Source organism: Thamnophis elegans, chromosome 2 (genome assembly GCF_009769535.1).
Source record: "Thamnophis elegans isolate rThaEle1 chromosome 2, rThaEle1.pri, whole genome shotgun sequence".
In the NCBI taxonomy this organism is placed as follows: domain Eukaryota; kingdom Metazoa; phylum Chordata; class Lepidosauria; order Squamata; family Colubridae; genus Thamnophis; species Thamnophis elegans.
Genome location: NC_045542.1, coordinates 16944439 through 16959269, shown reverse-complemented (window position 1 = coordinate 16959269; position 14831 = coordinate 16944439). Strand labels below are relative to the sequence as shown.

The following is a 14831-nucleotide window of genomic DNA, read 5'->3' as shown; positions in this document are numbered from 1 at the left end:
GCGCTCTTGCCTTTGATTGCCAGCATCATAGAAAAAAGAAAAAGATACTTGTGGGATGGTTTGCCTCCAGTGTCATTATAACTTGGCTGTCTTTAGGTGCAATCTTAAACTGGGGGGATGGAGACGTCAACATTTCTGTTTGATTTCAAATGGCACAATATTTAGGTTAAGGTCTGTCCTATTAGAACCCCCTGTGGAAAAGGTCTGCTTGTTAAAGATATGGGCTTTTTATGCTTGGCATACAAACGTTCCTTGCTTCTCCTGGCTCCTTATACTGTTAGCATAGTAAATGATGCAAAACCAAAAAAACGTTTGCGAACATTTATTCAACTTCCTTAGTTTACATAGAATTGTCTGCGTCCTTGGTGTAAAACTATGTAAGGAATTTTGCAATGCAAAAACCAAAAGAGGATTTTTGCTTCACTGCCACTAGATGTGAATCACATTGAACATTGGATCTGAATAGGACTGGAGGTTTTTTAGCCTTTTCGGGGTATTCAGTGATGAGACAATTTCTTATATGAATACTGGTGATAAACTCAACTTTTACAAGCATTGTTTAATCGACCTTAGCCTTCATATATGCAAGATTTCAAAGAAGAACTTGTTTATTTATTTATCATATTTATACAACCATTTATACAATCTCATAAAATGTTACTCAGCACCGTTGTACCTCAGAACAATTGCTAAATGAATGGTCAAAAGCTGTGGACTACCTGTACTTCTTAACTTGGAAAATAAATAAAGCAAGCAATTTTAAAAACCAGAATGGATATATAAGTAATGGTGTTGCATTATAAAATCAAAATGATGGTAGCAGATGCTCCAGGGATCGCCTCAGCAAATTATTAAATTGGAACAAGAATTAAGAATACATGAAGCAGCCGTGTAGTTTACCAGTATATTACAAAGTTCAATGGTTTATTTGGAAAGTCCCTAGGATCACTAAAATCCACTTCTTTTAGTTGTATTGTTTTATGTTTATAACCAATTCAGGTTTTACAAGGAGATCAACTGATCTTCCAAATTGCAACCTTTAGCTTGGAAGTTTCTATGAAATAAGAGAGACTAGTTTGCGGATGCACTTCTCGGACTTCCTCCTTCAGTTGTCTGCAGCCTATTTAAAAGAGGGAAAAAAACCCCTGTAAAATGGGAAAAGCAAAAAGAAAAAATGTTGTTTGAGGGGATATTTCCCATCTTATTGAAAAGCAGTCTTCCACACCCATAACCATGAAAGTGGTTAAGTGATACTTGCAAAGATAGGGGGTTTTCTAGCTTGTGATTTCAAATGGTAACTCCTGATTTGATTGTTGTGGCGCACTGTTTCACTTTATAAGGCACACACAGACTGTTTAATTACCGTGCAGCGACCAAGTCTAATGAATGATTACCATATGGCTCTCTTCAATTACCTTTGGGAGTCCTTGTTTGCTCTTTTGCTTGTCAGGCTTTCAGAATTCTCTATAATGAACACAACAACAGAGGATGTTGATAGGATTATGGCTGCCTGTGGTGACTTCAGAAGATGGAGTGTGAGGCCAGATGGGCAGTCAGCTACTGTCTTCTCTTCTCTTTGCAGCTCTTGGAATATATAGGGAAAGGGAAGAGCATCATCGATGTGGGTCTTGCACAAGCTCGGCAGCCTTTGAGTACCAGGAGTCACTACTTTGAGGTGGAGATTGTGGATCCGGGAGAGAAGTGCTACATCGCCCTGGGCCTTGCCCGCAAGGTAAGAACGCTCAGGAGAGAAAATGGAGACTGATCCGCCTTTAGAGGTTCCCTCATTAATTTGATGTGTAGTCCCAATGTGACATCAAATTGGGGAAAACAACTTTGGGTATGTATGAAGGAATATGCTGTGTATTGAGAGAAGGTAAGAAGCTCCCTTTAACATGGAGCTTTTCAAGTCCTCTTTTCCTTGCGATATACCTCCTTAGGGCTCACCCACACAGCTTTAAGCCCAAACTCTTCGTTGGGATCTTTCCCTTGGTGTCCTCTGGGGAAGTATCACCCGGTTTACCAAATCCCACAATCAGTGACAAAAAATGTTTGTGGCTGCCCACAAAAAGTGCTGTAGGGAAGAACTAAGCAGGAGCTAACAAAAGGCTTAAGTTTGCTTCTCAGTTTAGCTTTGCATTCCTTGCTGTTTTAAATGTCTGCAAAACTGAAGATGGCTGGCAGTATCTCCCAATCTTGAATTAAAGGTGGGGTTTAATTTGACCGGTTTGAGGCTTCATTGTTAGGGCAAGTCAGACAGCAGATGTTTGAAACTCTCCATATGAAATGATGAGTCACTGCATGGTCCAGTTGCCAAACAGAAATCATACCACGGACTCTCCTTGTCGCGTTCATGAGGGGTAGGATGAACCTAAAGCAGTGATGGATCATGGAGAAAGTAACATTTTCTCTCTTTGGAGGGCGGTTGGGACAAGTCTTTTTAAAGTTTGGTCATTGCATAGAACTGCTTCAGCAAGGTTGCTTTTCTCACATCTAATCCCTCCCCAAGGTGGCCTTCTATCTCTGAGGGCTATTGCAATCTCTTCAGCCTGTCTTCAGGCAATTTGTCAATTTCAGTAATTGCGGGTTGGTCATGAAACTTTTGCAGTGAAGCTGCTACACCATAGCCATTTTTTCCCAAGACCTGGCAGTTGTGTGAAGCTGGACAAGTTTCTTCCGCAACCCTCCTTTAACTCTTGACAATGCGCCCTGCAAAATACAGTAAAAAGCTAACATCCCCTCCCTTTGTTTCTTCAGGCACGGCACCTTGCTTTTTGTTTAATTTCCCCAAATGTGTTTCTCAGAGAGGTGGTGGGATATGTTTAAGCAGAGGTTGGATGTTTGACGATGCTTTCATTTGGCTTCCTTCCCTAATCAAGAGTCGAACTCATGGAGTCTAACTGGCTCCTTTCAGCTCAAAGATGGAGGGGAGAGGGGTGTTAGGCAGGTGGAAGTTTGAAAAACCAAGTTCAGCGTGAACCCTTGATTAATGAAATACAATTCAGCAATGGGAAACATTTCACATGTGCCGTCTGCCCTATTTAGGCATTATTGTAGTTTTAAAGTGAGCCATGGAGAATGTTCAACATTGCAGCTGTGTCACCAGGAAGTAATTTTCTTTCCTCTTGACTTTTGCTTATGTTAACCTGCAAAGTTCTGCCTGAAAAACAGAGGCCTTCAGTTTAGCTGCTGCTCTTCCACTTTCCTTCAGAGCAAAAATAGGACATCTGGAAAGATCAGGGTAACCCTTAGCAAATGTACACACTGTCACTGATCAACTATTGTCTTCAACCCATCGATGCCTCTTTGTCCTGCACAACATCTTCTGCTCTTGATTGGCTAAATTAGGCTCTCTTGTTACTGGCAAATTCCAATAAATAAATTAGAACCAGGTTGCACTGCATATTGGGGCTGGATTGGCGCCTGTCCCTCTTCCTTTCTTGTCCGATGCAGCCATCTGGTTCTGTTGTTTGCCTCTATGCATGGCTTGGATTCATGTGGCCTTTGATACTGAGCCAGTTCGTTCCCTCCTCCTCTTGCTACAACAAGCAAATCCCAGCAGTCATGGGAGATCCAAAACAGAAAGAACTGGATCAACTTCCTTTTGTTCTCCCTTGAGTTCCTGATTCACCGGAGAATAACTTGCCCTGAAATGATCTGGCATTTCTACATCTGGTGTGTCTCTGTGCATACGTAAGGGCAGGATGAGGGGCGGGCAAGGGAGCCTGGATAGAACCAGAAGCTGGTTTTTGGGAATCCTGCTTCAGCTTATAAGGAAACCATAGAGTCTTAGCCATCATTAGGAAAAGAAATCAGAAAAAGTGTGGGCAAAAAGTCTTGATTTAAATGGTAATGGGGGGGGGGGGGAATCTTCAAGTCAAGCTTAATCTCTAGTGAGAGAATTGAATTTGGTTAGTACTATACTTGAATAGCAGATCTTAGGAAATCTCCCAGCATTTTTAGCTTAGATTGGGGAAATTGAAGAATATCCTGAAAGAAGGCAGTTGCTTCTAGGTTATTCAAGGAATATCTACCGTATTTTTCAAGTATAACACACACACACAAACACACACACACACACACACACACACACAAAAATGGGTGAAAATTCCAGTTCATCTTATACAAGCTATATACTCTCTACTTTACATTGTAGCCAAGTGTCATTTCTTCAGTGTTGTCACATGAAAAGATATACTTAAAGGTTTACAAAATGTGAGGAGGGGGTACTCACTTCTGTGATATACTGTAACTGCATGAATGTGATCTAGATAAATGTTTCCCAAACTTCTGATAGTTAGGACAAAGTGAAAGCTTTACTTTAGAGTGTGATTAAAAATTGAATGCTGTCAGAAAAAAAAAAGTGCCATATGCTGTTCTGTTTTACCTGGTTTGGTTTGCATCCTTGAACTTATTAATCAGTATGTCTGTATCGTGATGGATGCCGAATGGTGCTGGAATTGTCCACTCAGAAATTAAGTAGAATTTGTGAGACCGGACAAAGTAAATCATACAAGAACACCAGATCCCCTCTTCTGTGTATGAAATATGAAAACATCTGGACTCATTTTCATGGCATGTTAGTATGTCTTGACACAAAATGAAAAATCCAATCATCCTCCCACCCACCCAAAAAAAAAAAATCGGTTTAACCACTTACATATCTGTCTGTTTCCAACTGCTTCCACTCCTCATCTTGGGACAGAATGGCTGGATGTGGTTGCACTCAAATTCCCATCAGTTCCAACCAGCCATTAATATTGATAAGAATTATAGTCAGGAAATGTTCAGAGGACTAGATTCTCTTCCCTTGCTTTAAGAGAGCCAAGACTTGAAGAAATAGGGTTTGAGGTTCATCCAGTACGGATGCAGTATAATTGTTTTCTGTGGAGATGGGCTATTTAAATCATCCTGGCTTTAAAATTAACCTGCTTGCATTTAGCCTTGAAGACTACAAGAGGTGAGTGTAGTGATAGCGCTAGTGTACTAGTGCATTGTGTAATAGCTACTGTTGGAAGAAATATCCATCTGGTTCACTTCCAAGTGGAGAGAGAGATACTGGAAACATGGAGGCTGATTGGAAAGATGGTTTATTGATGGACAGGACCACGTGGGGTTGAGGTCCTGGGCACCTGACCACATGCAGTGGAGAGAGAGGGTTATTTATACCTTCTCTTGGGGCCTTGCCCTTGAGCTTTCTGTCCCTGTGCAAGAAATGTATTCTATTGGCTGTGGTCAGAATCCCATGGGGCCATGTGGGTTTGTCTGAGTCAAGTTTGGTTGAAGCCTGGAGGGTGGTGCAGTGTCCCCAGGTGATTTTGCAATGCAGTGAGCCCTGCTGCTAGGTAATCCTATTATGTCCTGGAGGGTCATGTCTTAATCCTATCACCCTGGACCTGAAAGTCTTTTATTTTGTACATAGGCTGGCCCAGTCCTTCTCAGTGGCACCAAATATCTTGTGGGAGCAGGGAGCTGAAGCTCTGAGTTCCTGTCTCCCTTAAGATTTCTATTTTTCTTTTAGGGGAATTATAATATCCTGCCTATTTCCCAATATTTCCTAAAATAATTCATTCTGGGTGCTAACTTTCTACCCTACAAACTAGACTAATGAACACAATCTCTTTTGGGAGAAGGGAAGGCCAGGGTCTTGTTCGACAGCCCCTCTCTGCTCATTGTAATGTATATATAAATAGACAGTTGTGACTTTCTGTAGAATGTCTGCATCTTGACTTTCACGGGTTCAAAGCAGCAGATATAGGGCCCAAATATAGTGTGTGTGTGTGTGTGCGTGTGTACACACACATGTATGTATGTATGTATATTCAGAAGATGTTAGTTGATCTCCCATGTGAGAGTTTTAGGAATTCCTAGGAAGGCTCTCCCGTTCCTTCTGCCACTGCTTGTGGCTTTTATATAAGCACCGGCATAAAGAAAGGGAGAGGGTGCTTCCTAGGACAGAGAGAGAGTAGATAGATAGATAGATAGATAGATAGATAGATAGATAGATAGATAGATAGATAGATAGATAGATAGATAGATAGATAGAGTTATATAGGTGCGGTATATATAGTGTTATACAATTATATATGTATATAAAAAGTCCACAGAGGAAGTGAGAGCTTTCAGTAAAGAGGTGCATGCTTGCTTGTTCAATCAATCATGCCTGGAATGGAAATTTATTTTCTCTGTGGCATTTTTTTGCCAGAAGAAATGTGATGATGTGCAACCTGGCTGTATTTCTTCTTTGCCCTAGGATTACCCCAAAAACCGGCATCCTGGCTGGAGCAGAGGATCTGTAGCCTACCATGCAGGTGAGTGTCCAAGACCCAGCTTTGGCTGTAATAGGAGGAACGGTTTGGGCGAATCCCATGTTACGTTGATTTCGCTATATTTGCTTTTTCTAAGAGGCTACCATAGAGATGTCCGCTGTCTTAGCAACTTACAGAAGTTAAACAGCAAAAAAAAAACAGTACACTTGCAGAAATTTAAAATGTTACATCACCATTCATTCATATTTTGAAACAGAGAGCCCCTTGTTTGGAAGGGGTATAAAGATGAAAATAGCCTGATCAGAAGATGAGAATTCCTTCATTTACGGCCTATAGCGTTTAATACTTCACTTTTGTAACTGTTCAAATAATAAGTGAACATTATATTTTGCATTGCAGATGAGCTAAGGGGGAAAAGATGGTCCAGATAGAGCCAGGACATGAAATTTTAATACAGTTTTCTGTGTATCATACGGCACACCAGCATGGCTTATGAACATTGGAGCTCCTTAAGAGTTGTTGAATGTTTATTTTTAAAGCTAGTGGGATGGAATTAAAATCTAATAAGTGTGAGTTTATTAAATAAAAAGTAATTTATCCATCCAAGAAAAGAAAATATATTATCAACATTTGGAGGAAACTGTTAGGTTTGGCAGTGGGAATGGATAGGGGATTGAGCAGAGGTCATAGGTCTGATAATATATCCTCAGTTGCTCTCTGACATCCGAAAGAGATGAAAATGGGAGTATGCTGAATTCTTTTATATGTTGGAATTGGTTTTTCTTCTTCTTGTTTTCAGTGGATAATGTTAAAAAATGGTGATTCCAAATTTGGAGTGATTTTTCTACAGAGTAGATAGCAAAATGGAGCCTTGTCACTTTGAGGCAACTTCTGAGTATTACTATGAGCTTCGATTGGTCTTGCTTGTTTAAATTAAGATAACAACATAGTTAGCTGATTTGTTAGGGCAGTTCCTCGTTTAAGCACCTCTGACTAGTATGAATAGATGCCAGAATAGGAAACAAAGGTTTAATTTGTTGTATGTCATTTGTTCAAAATGAAGAGAAAATCAGCATTATTACCATATAAAAAGCCTCCTTACTAGGGAAGAAGGAAGGGAAAGGAGAGGAGGATGGAAGGGAGAGAAAGAGAAGGATAAATAGTAGGAAAGGAAGAGGAGGAGTGGAGGAGAGGTTAGGGAAGAAGAAAGAGATAAGGAAAGGTGGGTGGAAGGGAGAGAAAGAGAAGGAGAGGAGGGAGGAAGGGAGAAAAAGAGAAGGAGAGAGGATAGGAAGGGGAAGAGAGAGGGTAAGAATAGGGTAGAGGTAAGAGAAGAAAGAAGGGGAAGGAGAGGAGGCAAGAAGGAAGTAGAGAAGGAAGGGAGAGAGAAAAGAAAGAGAAAATAAGGTGGTGTCATAACAGACGCTTGGGATGGTAAACAATCCAATCCAAACTGTACTCTATAATCTCTTAAATGGAATAACATTAGTATAAGATTGGCAAAGAAAAAGAATAACCATGTGAATGTATATCTAGAATTGTATGTAAGAGAATAAATGATAGTAAGAATGTATAGCACATTATAGATAAACAATATTTTGTTATAAATAGCTAAGTATAAATAAATATAGAATTATACATAAAAATGGATAACGAATAAAGAGACCATGAATGTAAGATAGAAAGGTATAGAAAGGGAAAACACTAACTACAAAGAAACCGATACGGAACTGCTGTATGATATATGATGGAACTTCTTGTTCCTATGTTGTCTTAAGTCATGTGTTTGTTCTTGTTGATGTGTTTATGTGCGTAAAATAAAAACTTAAAAAAAAACCCTCCTTACTGAACATAAGAAGGAACAGTATCTCATCTAAAATAATATTTTCTTCTATAATTTCTTGCTAGTTCTAAGAGAGAGGAATTGCTGGCCAGCTCATTATCTTCTTACTTATCTACTGTTGGAAATTATCAACTAGCATTTCTCATAGGCTGATTTAAGCTTTGTTTTGTTTTTAATTTTTTGCCCTTCCAGAGGCTGAGGTTTCTGCTGGTATCTCCGTCTTGTGATTGATTGGTGATATTCTAGCTTGTAAAAATCTGTATTTAGAGAACACCAAGAGCCCAACAGAGCAAGCCTGAGCTGTCTTATTAGATTAGAAGACACAACCAACCGTAGATACTACATGAACTAAAGCTATGTCTTAGTTCCCTTGTAGTATCAATCCCGGTAAAGGCGAAGAAGCTATTTCCAGTTACCTATCTATCATTCTTAAGCTTCTCGTTAGGTTCTCTTCATTACCTTTTGGGGAATTACTGAAAACAGTTGAACATTTGATCCTTCTTTCTGTTTTGTTTCAAATTCATACATAAACTGGCTTCAGCATTGCTAGTGGTTTCCAAGACTCCAATATCATAGTCAACCTCATTGTTTGTCATGCTGGCACAAATGTTGCATTCTTTAATTTGGCCATCTTTTCATCATATAATAGAGATTGCCATGTGTAGTTTTGCCCTTAGCTGCTGGGCAACCATCAGCCCAATAATAAGTAAAAAATGATTCCTCACTAAAACCAAAGTCCCATATAATTAGATAGTGAAACAGAGTCTATATCATCCACAGCAACAGCAATTAAGTCTGTGTTAGCAAACCATGGTTAAAGTAGTGATTCTTACTAGAAATCTCACAGGAATTTCTTTTGACATGTCACCCATGCTTAACTCAACGAGAATTGATGAAATTTGATAGGTCTGGAGAATATCAGGTTGGAGGGGAGGGAATCTGAGAAGGTAAATATGGTTTCATAATTTGTGTGGCCCTCTCAACCAGGACAAAGAAAGCAAATTGTGGTTAAGTAATTTGTCTGCACTATGAGTACCTAGGAGAGAAAATAATTACCTGGCAAACAATCTTAACTTATTCCAAAAAGAATAGACCAGATAAATGAATGTAGAAAAGACTAGAATAACCATTGGGAAAGTTGATATTCTTCAGCTGTTTATCAAGGATTCATTCTTTCCTCCTTGGCTGCTGGGATCTCAACAGATCCTGTGTGTCACGCCCCACTCCATTCCATAACTAGGAAAGAAGACCAATAGACTCCATGGGTTGGAAATCCAAAGTACTTTTACTAATTATAAATGGTAAGCAAGCAGCAGTGAAGCAAAATCTGAATAATATGGTGCGAAAGCAATTGATATATAGCAAAGCCCGTTCCCCCCCCTTAGGATCAAAGCTCCAGTCCAATCATAAGTCCTTCAATTGTCAGGTGTGAGATAACTTCAAAAAGACAGGCCAAGATGGAATGTGAAGGCCGTTGATGCAGGCGGGAAACACGTACGCATGCGCAATCCCAACGACTGGTACATCTTAGAACATTCCTCCAGCAGTCCTCCAGCACACCAAGTAAAACCCTCCCACATTCACGCCCCCCCCCTTCCCGTTTCATGGCAGCTGAAGCAGCAGCAAAGCAGAAGCTGACATCCGGCCGTCCCCCGGAAAAAGGCTGTCAGGCCTGGAAGGAAAGAAAAAAAAAAACAAACAAACAAGACAGACAAACAATAAACAAGCAAGAGAGGGAAAGGAGAAAAGTCAAGGCTTGTCGGGATACGAAGCATAAAATTTCCGCAGCAAGCGGGGGGCACGAACGTGGGACTTATCAACCCATTCCGTGTGGGAGGGGGGAAAATGTTTCCAAGCCACAAGGTATTGGATGCGATTACGGTAGCGACGGGAGTCCAGAATGTCCCGGACTTCAAAATGACGGTCGCCATCAATAAGTAACGGAGCAGGTGGAGGGGCATCTGCGGGCCGGAGGTCGGAGACCCGAACTGGTTTGATGAGGTTGATATGGAACACCGGATGGACCCGGTTGAGATGTTTGGGCAATTGCAAACGTACAGACACAGGATTGATAACTTTCACAATCGGGAAAGGGCCAACATACTTGGGACCCAATTTCTTAGACTTCTGCGTAGTATGCAAGAATTTTGTGGACAAATACACTAAATCCCCAACGTGATACTCATAAGGCTGAGAGCGTTTCTTATCAGCCTGCTTCTTATGAGCCTTATGGGCAGCGTCCAAGGTGGAAAGAGTGAGGGGCCAAAGGCGACTGAGACGTTCACTCCAGTCAGCAACGGAAGGAACCTGAGGCTGGGCCGTAGGCAGTTCGGGGATAGCAACAAAATCCTGGCCGTAAACCACCCGGAAAGGGGTGAAACCCGTGCTGGAGTGAACCGAATTGTTATAGGCCACTTCAGCATGCGGCAACAAGTCCACCCAATCGTCCTGTTGATAATTGATGAAACAACGTAAATATTGTTCAAGAACGGAATTAGTACGTTCACAGCCGCCATTAGTCTGAGGATGGTAGGCGGAGCTAAGGCCCTGGGCGGAGCCAATGCGCGTGAGGAACTCCTTCCAAAATTTAGATGTGAATTGGACTCCACGATCGGAGATAATACGGTCGGGGACCCCATGCAAGCGGTATATGTGAAATAGGAATAATTTAGCCAACGCCTTGGCGGAAGGAATCTTGTGGCAAGGCACGAAGTGAACTTGCTTGGAGAACAAGTCAGTAACCACCCAGATGACGGTGTGCCCTTGGCTTTCGGGAAGCTCCACAATAAAGTCCATAGAAATCTCCTTCCACGGGGCAACCGGGCGAGCGACAGACTGCAGAAGGCCGTGTGGTTTCCCTGGTGGCTTTTTGGCGGTAGCGCAAACCGGGCAACTGGAAACATAAAGTTCAATGTCCTTTTTTAAAGAGGGCCACCAGAATTGTCTCTTCACGAGGTGCAAAGTTTTGACGAATCCAAAATGACCCGCCATCCTGGAGTCATGGGCGCGACGAAGGACCACAAGACGTAGGGAAGCGGGGATGTATAATTTAGCACCAATCCACGGTAGATCTTCCCTCATGGTGCACTCGTCCCGATGGTTCAGGAACCAGTCGTCTTGAGGAAGAGCTGCTTTGAGGTCAGAAAGCAGATCGTGAGGTACGTCCTTTTGAGCCTTGGTCTGTTGACGTGTGAGTACCGGAGCTGCCAAGAGCGGTTGGACGATACTCAGTTTGGAACAATTATACTGAGGTAACCGGGACAAAGCATCAGCCATGAAGTTCTTTCCCCCCGGGATATACTTTAGAGTGAAATTGAAACGGTTAAAATATTGGGCCCAACGCATCTGCTTTGGGGAGAGACGGCGCGGTGTGCGCAACGCTTCCAAGTTCTTGTGGTCAGTCCACACTTCAAATGGGTGCTTAGAGCCTTCCAGGAAGTGGCGCCAAGTAGCGAGGGCCCAACGGACTGCAAAAGCCTCTTTCTCCCAAACCGCCCAGCGCCGTTCCGTGTCAGTGAGTTTACGTGAGGTGTACGCGCAAGGTTGCAAGTTACCTTGGTCATTGGCTTGTAGGAGAACGGCCCCAACGGCGACATCACTGGCATCCGCCTGGACAACGAACGGCTGGTCGAGATCAGGATGTTTAAGAACTGGTTCAGCTGCAAAAAGGCGTTTAAGCTTTTCGAACGCCGCCTGGCATTCCATGGTCCAGTCCAAAGGCTTACTGGGTTTTGGTCTCGGGTCGCCTTTTGTTTTGAGCAGATTAGTAATGGGTAGAGCAATGTCGGCAAAAGAGGGAATAAATTGACGGTAGAAATTAGCGAAACCCAAAAACTTTTGCAACTGTTTACGAGTTTTGGGAGCGTCCCATTCAGTGACGGCCTTCACTTTTTCAGGGTCCATCTCAACGCCATCAGGGGAGATACGGTAGCCCAGATAGTCAATAGTAGTTTGGTGAAACTCACACTTAGACAACTTGGCATACAGGTTGGCAGCACGGAGTTTCTTCAAAACAGTGCGCACCAGATTGACGTGGTGGTCGTAAGTGCGGGTATAAATGAGGATATCGTCCAGATATACGATAACGCCCTTATAGAGGTGGTCGTGTAGGATCTCATTAATAAATTGCATGAATACAGCAGGAGCCCCCTGAAGGCCAAAAGGCATAACCCGGAACTGGAAACAACCAAGGGGGCAGTTGAACGCGGTCTTCCATTCGTCCCCTTCCTTGATGCGTACTCTATAGTAAGCTTCTCGCAGGTCCAATTTTGTGAAGATGCGTCCCTTCCCCAATTGTGCCAATAAGTCCTTCATCAAGGGTAGTGGGTAGAGGTTGTGAGAACAGATGGCGTTAAGGTTTCTAAAGTCACAACATAAACGAAGAGACCCATCTTTCTTCTCACGAAATAACACAGGCGCCGCCACCTTGGGTCGTGCCGGTTCAATGAAACCACGTTTCAAATTTTTGTCAATGAAAGAACGCATCTCCTCCATTTCTCTGGGCGACATGGAGTAAATGCGGGGTTTGGGGAGTTTGACCCCGGGCAAAATGTCAATGGAACAATCAGTGGGCCTGTGGGGGGGTAAAATGTCCGAAGATTGCTCGCTGAATACTTCTTTAAGATCCAAATATTCTTTCGGAATTTTTTCCTCTCCTGCTATCCTCTCCTGCCCCCTAGCGGCCATCTCAGGAACGTCAGTGACGTTAGGCTGGGTTGGAGAGCCCTCCCCCACAGGAGGCACTTTGGAGCGAATACGCAAGCGGCCTGTCCGCCAGTTTATGTGGGGGTTCCATTTCCGGAGCCATGGGATGCCTAAAATAAGTGGTCTGTCCATGCCAGGTGCGACCACAAAGGAGATTAATTCAGTGTGGGTACCCATTGTCATTTCCAAAGGCTCAGTAAAAAAATGGGCGGGCCCCCCCCCTGCAATCGATCCGTCTATCTGGCAAAAAACAATAGGGGTTTTCAAAGTGCGCAATTTGAGGCCTAATTTCTCAACCATGGCCGGATTGATCATGGACCGGGAACAGCCGGAATCCAGTAATGCTAGGAGGGTGGCAGGTGGTCCCTCAGGAGGAACTCTTAATACAATAGGGAGCAGAAGGGGCCCCTTGTTTGAACTCACCCAGCGAGGGGAAGCGTCGTCATCTGAGTCATCAGAAGAAGAGGAGGTAGCATCCGCGTCATCCTTCAACGGTTGGGCTAGAGGAGGAGGGTTGGTTTCTCCAGCGAAAGCCGTTTCCTTCTTTTTCCTCTCAGAGCCTCTTGCAGATTTCTCCTCACGTCTGGGAGGGGGTTGGGCAGAGAGAGGTGTTTTCGCCCTACAGAGGGGGGCGGTGTGCCCAAGCTTGCCACAGCGAAAACATGTTAAAGGTCTGGAGGGGCCAGAAGGGGGCTCTCTTGTGTCGCCTCGGCGTTTGGAAAGCACTTGAGTAGAAGGAGGGGGGAGGGCCTTGGCAGCCCTTTCTTTCCGCTTCCTTTTTTCTTCAGTGGCATATCGCAAACGAATCAAGTCAAGCTCAGCGTCAGCCGCATGCTCGAACCAAGTGATTAAGCGCCTCGGCAGGTTACGATTAACACATTGTTGATAAATTTCAGGGTTTAAGCCTTCGGCAAATCTGTCCAGCATCGCATCCTCCCCCCAGCCTCTCATGTACTGAGACAGACACTGAAATTCCTGGATGTATTCGGCGACAGGCCTGTCGTCTTGGTCAAAAGTTAAAAACTTCAATTTGTTTCGCTTCTCGGTCAACGGGTCATCAAAACGTCGACGGAAAGCTGCCATAAAACGGTTGAAATTCCCCAAGAGGGGAGAACCAGACATATGCAAAGCAGTCGACCACGCCGCCGCCTCACCATCCAAAGATAACAGGACCATCCTGACCCTTAAAATGTCAGATTCAAAGTCCCGGCCATATATCTCCATGTAATTAAAAACCTGCATGAGGAAGGAGGCGAGGCTAGCCGAAGCCCCATTAAAACGCACAGGCAAAGGAGGGATTTTAGCCATACGATGTCTTCGGGGGGGAGCCTGGGGTGGAGGTCCCCTTTGGTCAGCAAAGCCTCTAGCCGCAGGGGGTGATGCGGGCCGAGGGGGGGGTGGGGGAGAATCCTGGCGTGGGTAACGTTGCCAATTTCTCCAGTCTCTGTCCTCCTCTCCCCTTCTCTCTTCCAAAAATGTTTGACCCCAATAATCAGGTAGTTCACTCCGGGGGGGTTGTCTCCCAGGGCCCTGGTGCTGATAACTTCTCCATTCCCCTTCATCGCCCCTTTGGCTCCAATATTCATGAAACTCACCCGCCTGAGGTTTCCTCACGGCCCCTGGCTCCAGCGAAGTCTGTTGAGGAGGTTTTTGGGTGAGTCCAGCATTCCAGCTTGTCTCTATTTCTCTTTGCCCCACTGAAGTTGACCAACGGGGTAGGGGGGAAGGTTCAGGCTGACTGGAAATTTGCAGTTGAAATAAATCTTCGTGCAACGGCCGGTCAGACGGGCTGGGCTGGTGTAAAGAAAGGTCGGGAGGTCCCAGTTCACTGGAATCCGTCCCTCCAACGGCGCCTTCCTCCTCTCTGGTCGGAGAAGACATTATTTCCCTTCTCGGTAGACGTAAAATCTCCTGGAAAGGGATATTTTCAGATTTTGCTTCTTGTCACGCCCCACTCCATTCCATAACTAGGAAAGAAGACCAATAGACTCCATGGGTTGGAAATCCAAAGTACT

General features: G+C 43.8%; 1 protein-coding gene across 2 annotated transcripts in view; it reads left to right on the top strand.

Moving 5' to 3' along the window:
• Nucleotides 1–14831, top strand: part of SPRYD3 (SPRY domain containing 3) — a 52451-nt gene that overhangs the window by 26868 nt on the left and 10752 nt on the right. For both annotated transcript variants that reach the window (XM_032208881.1, XM_032208880.1), the window contains exons 7-8: nucleotides 1583–1732; nucleotides 6254–6311. In XM_032208881.1, the coding sequence (XP_032064772.1) occupies nucleotides 1583–1732; nucleotides 6254–6311 (208 nt within the window). The remainder of the gene's footprint in view (nucleotides 1–1582; nucleotides 1733–6253; nucleotides 6312–14831) is intronic.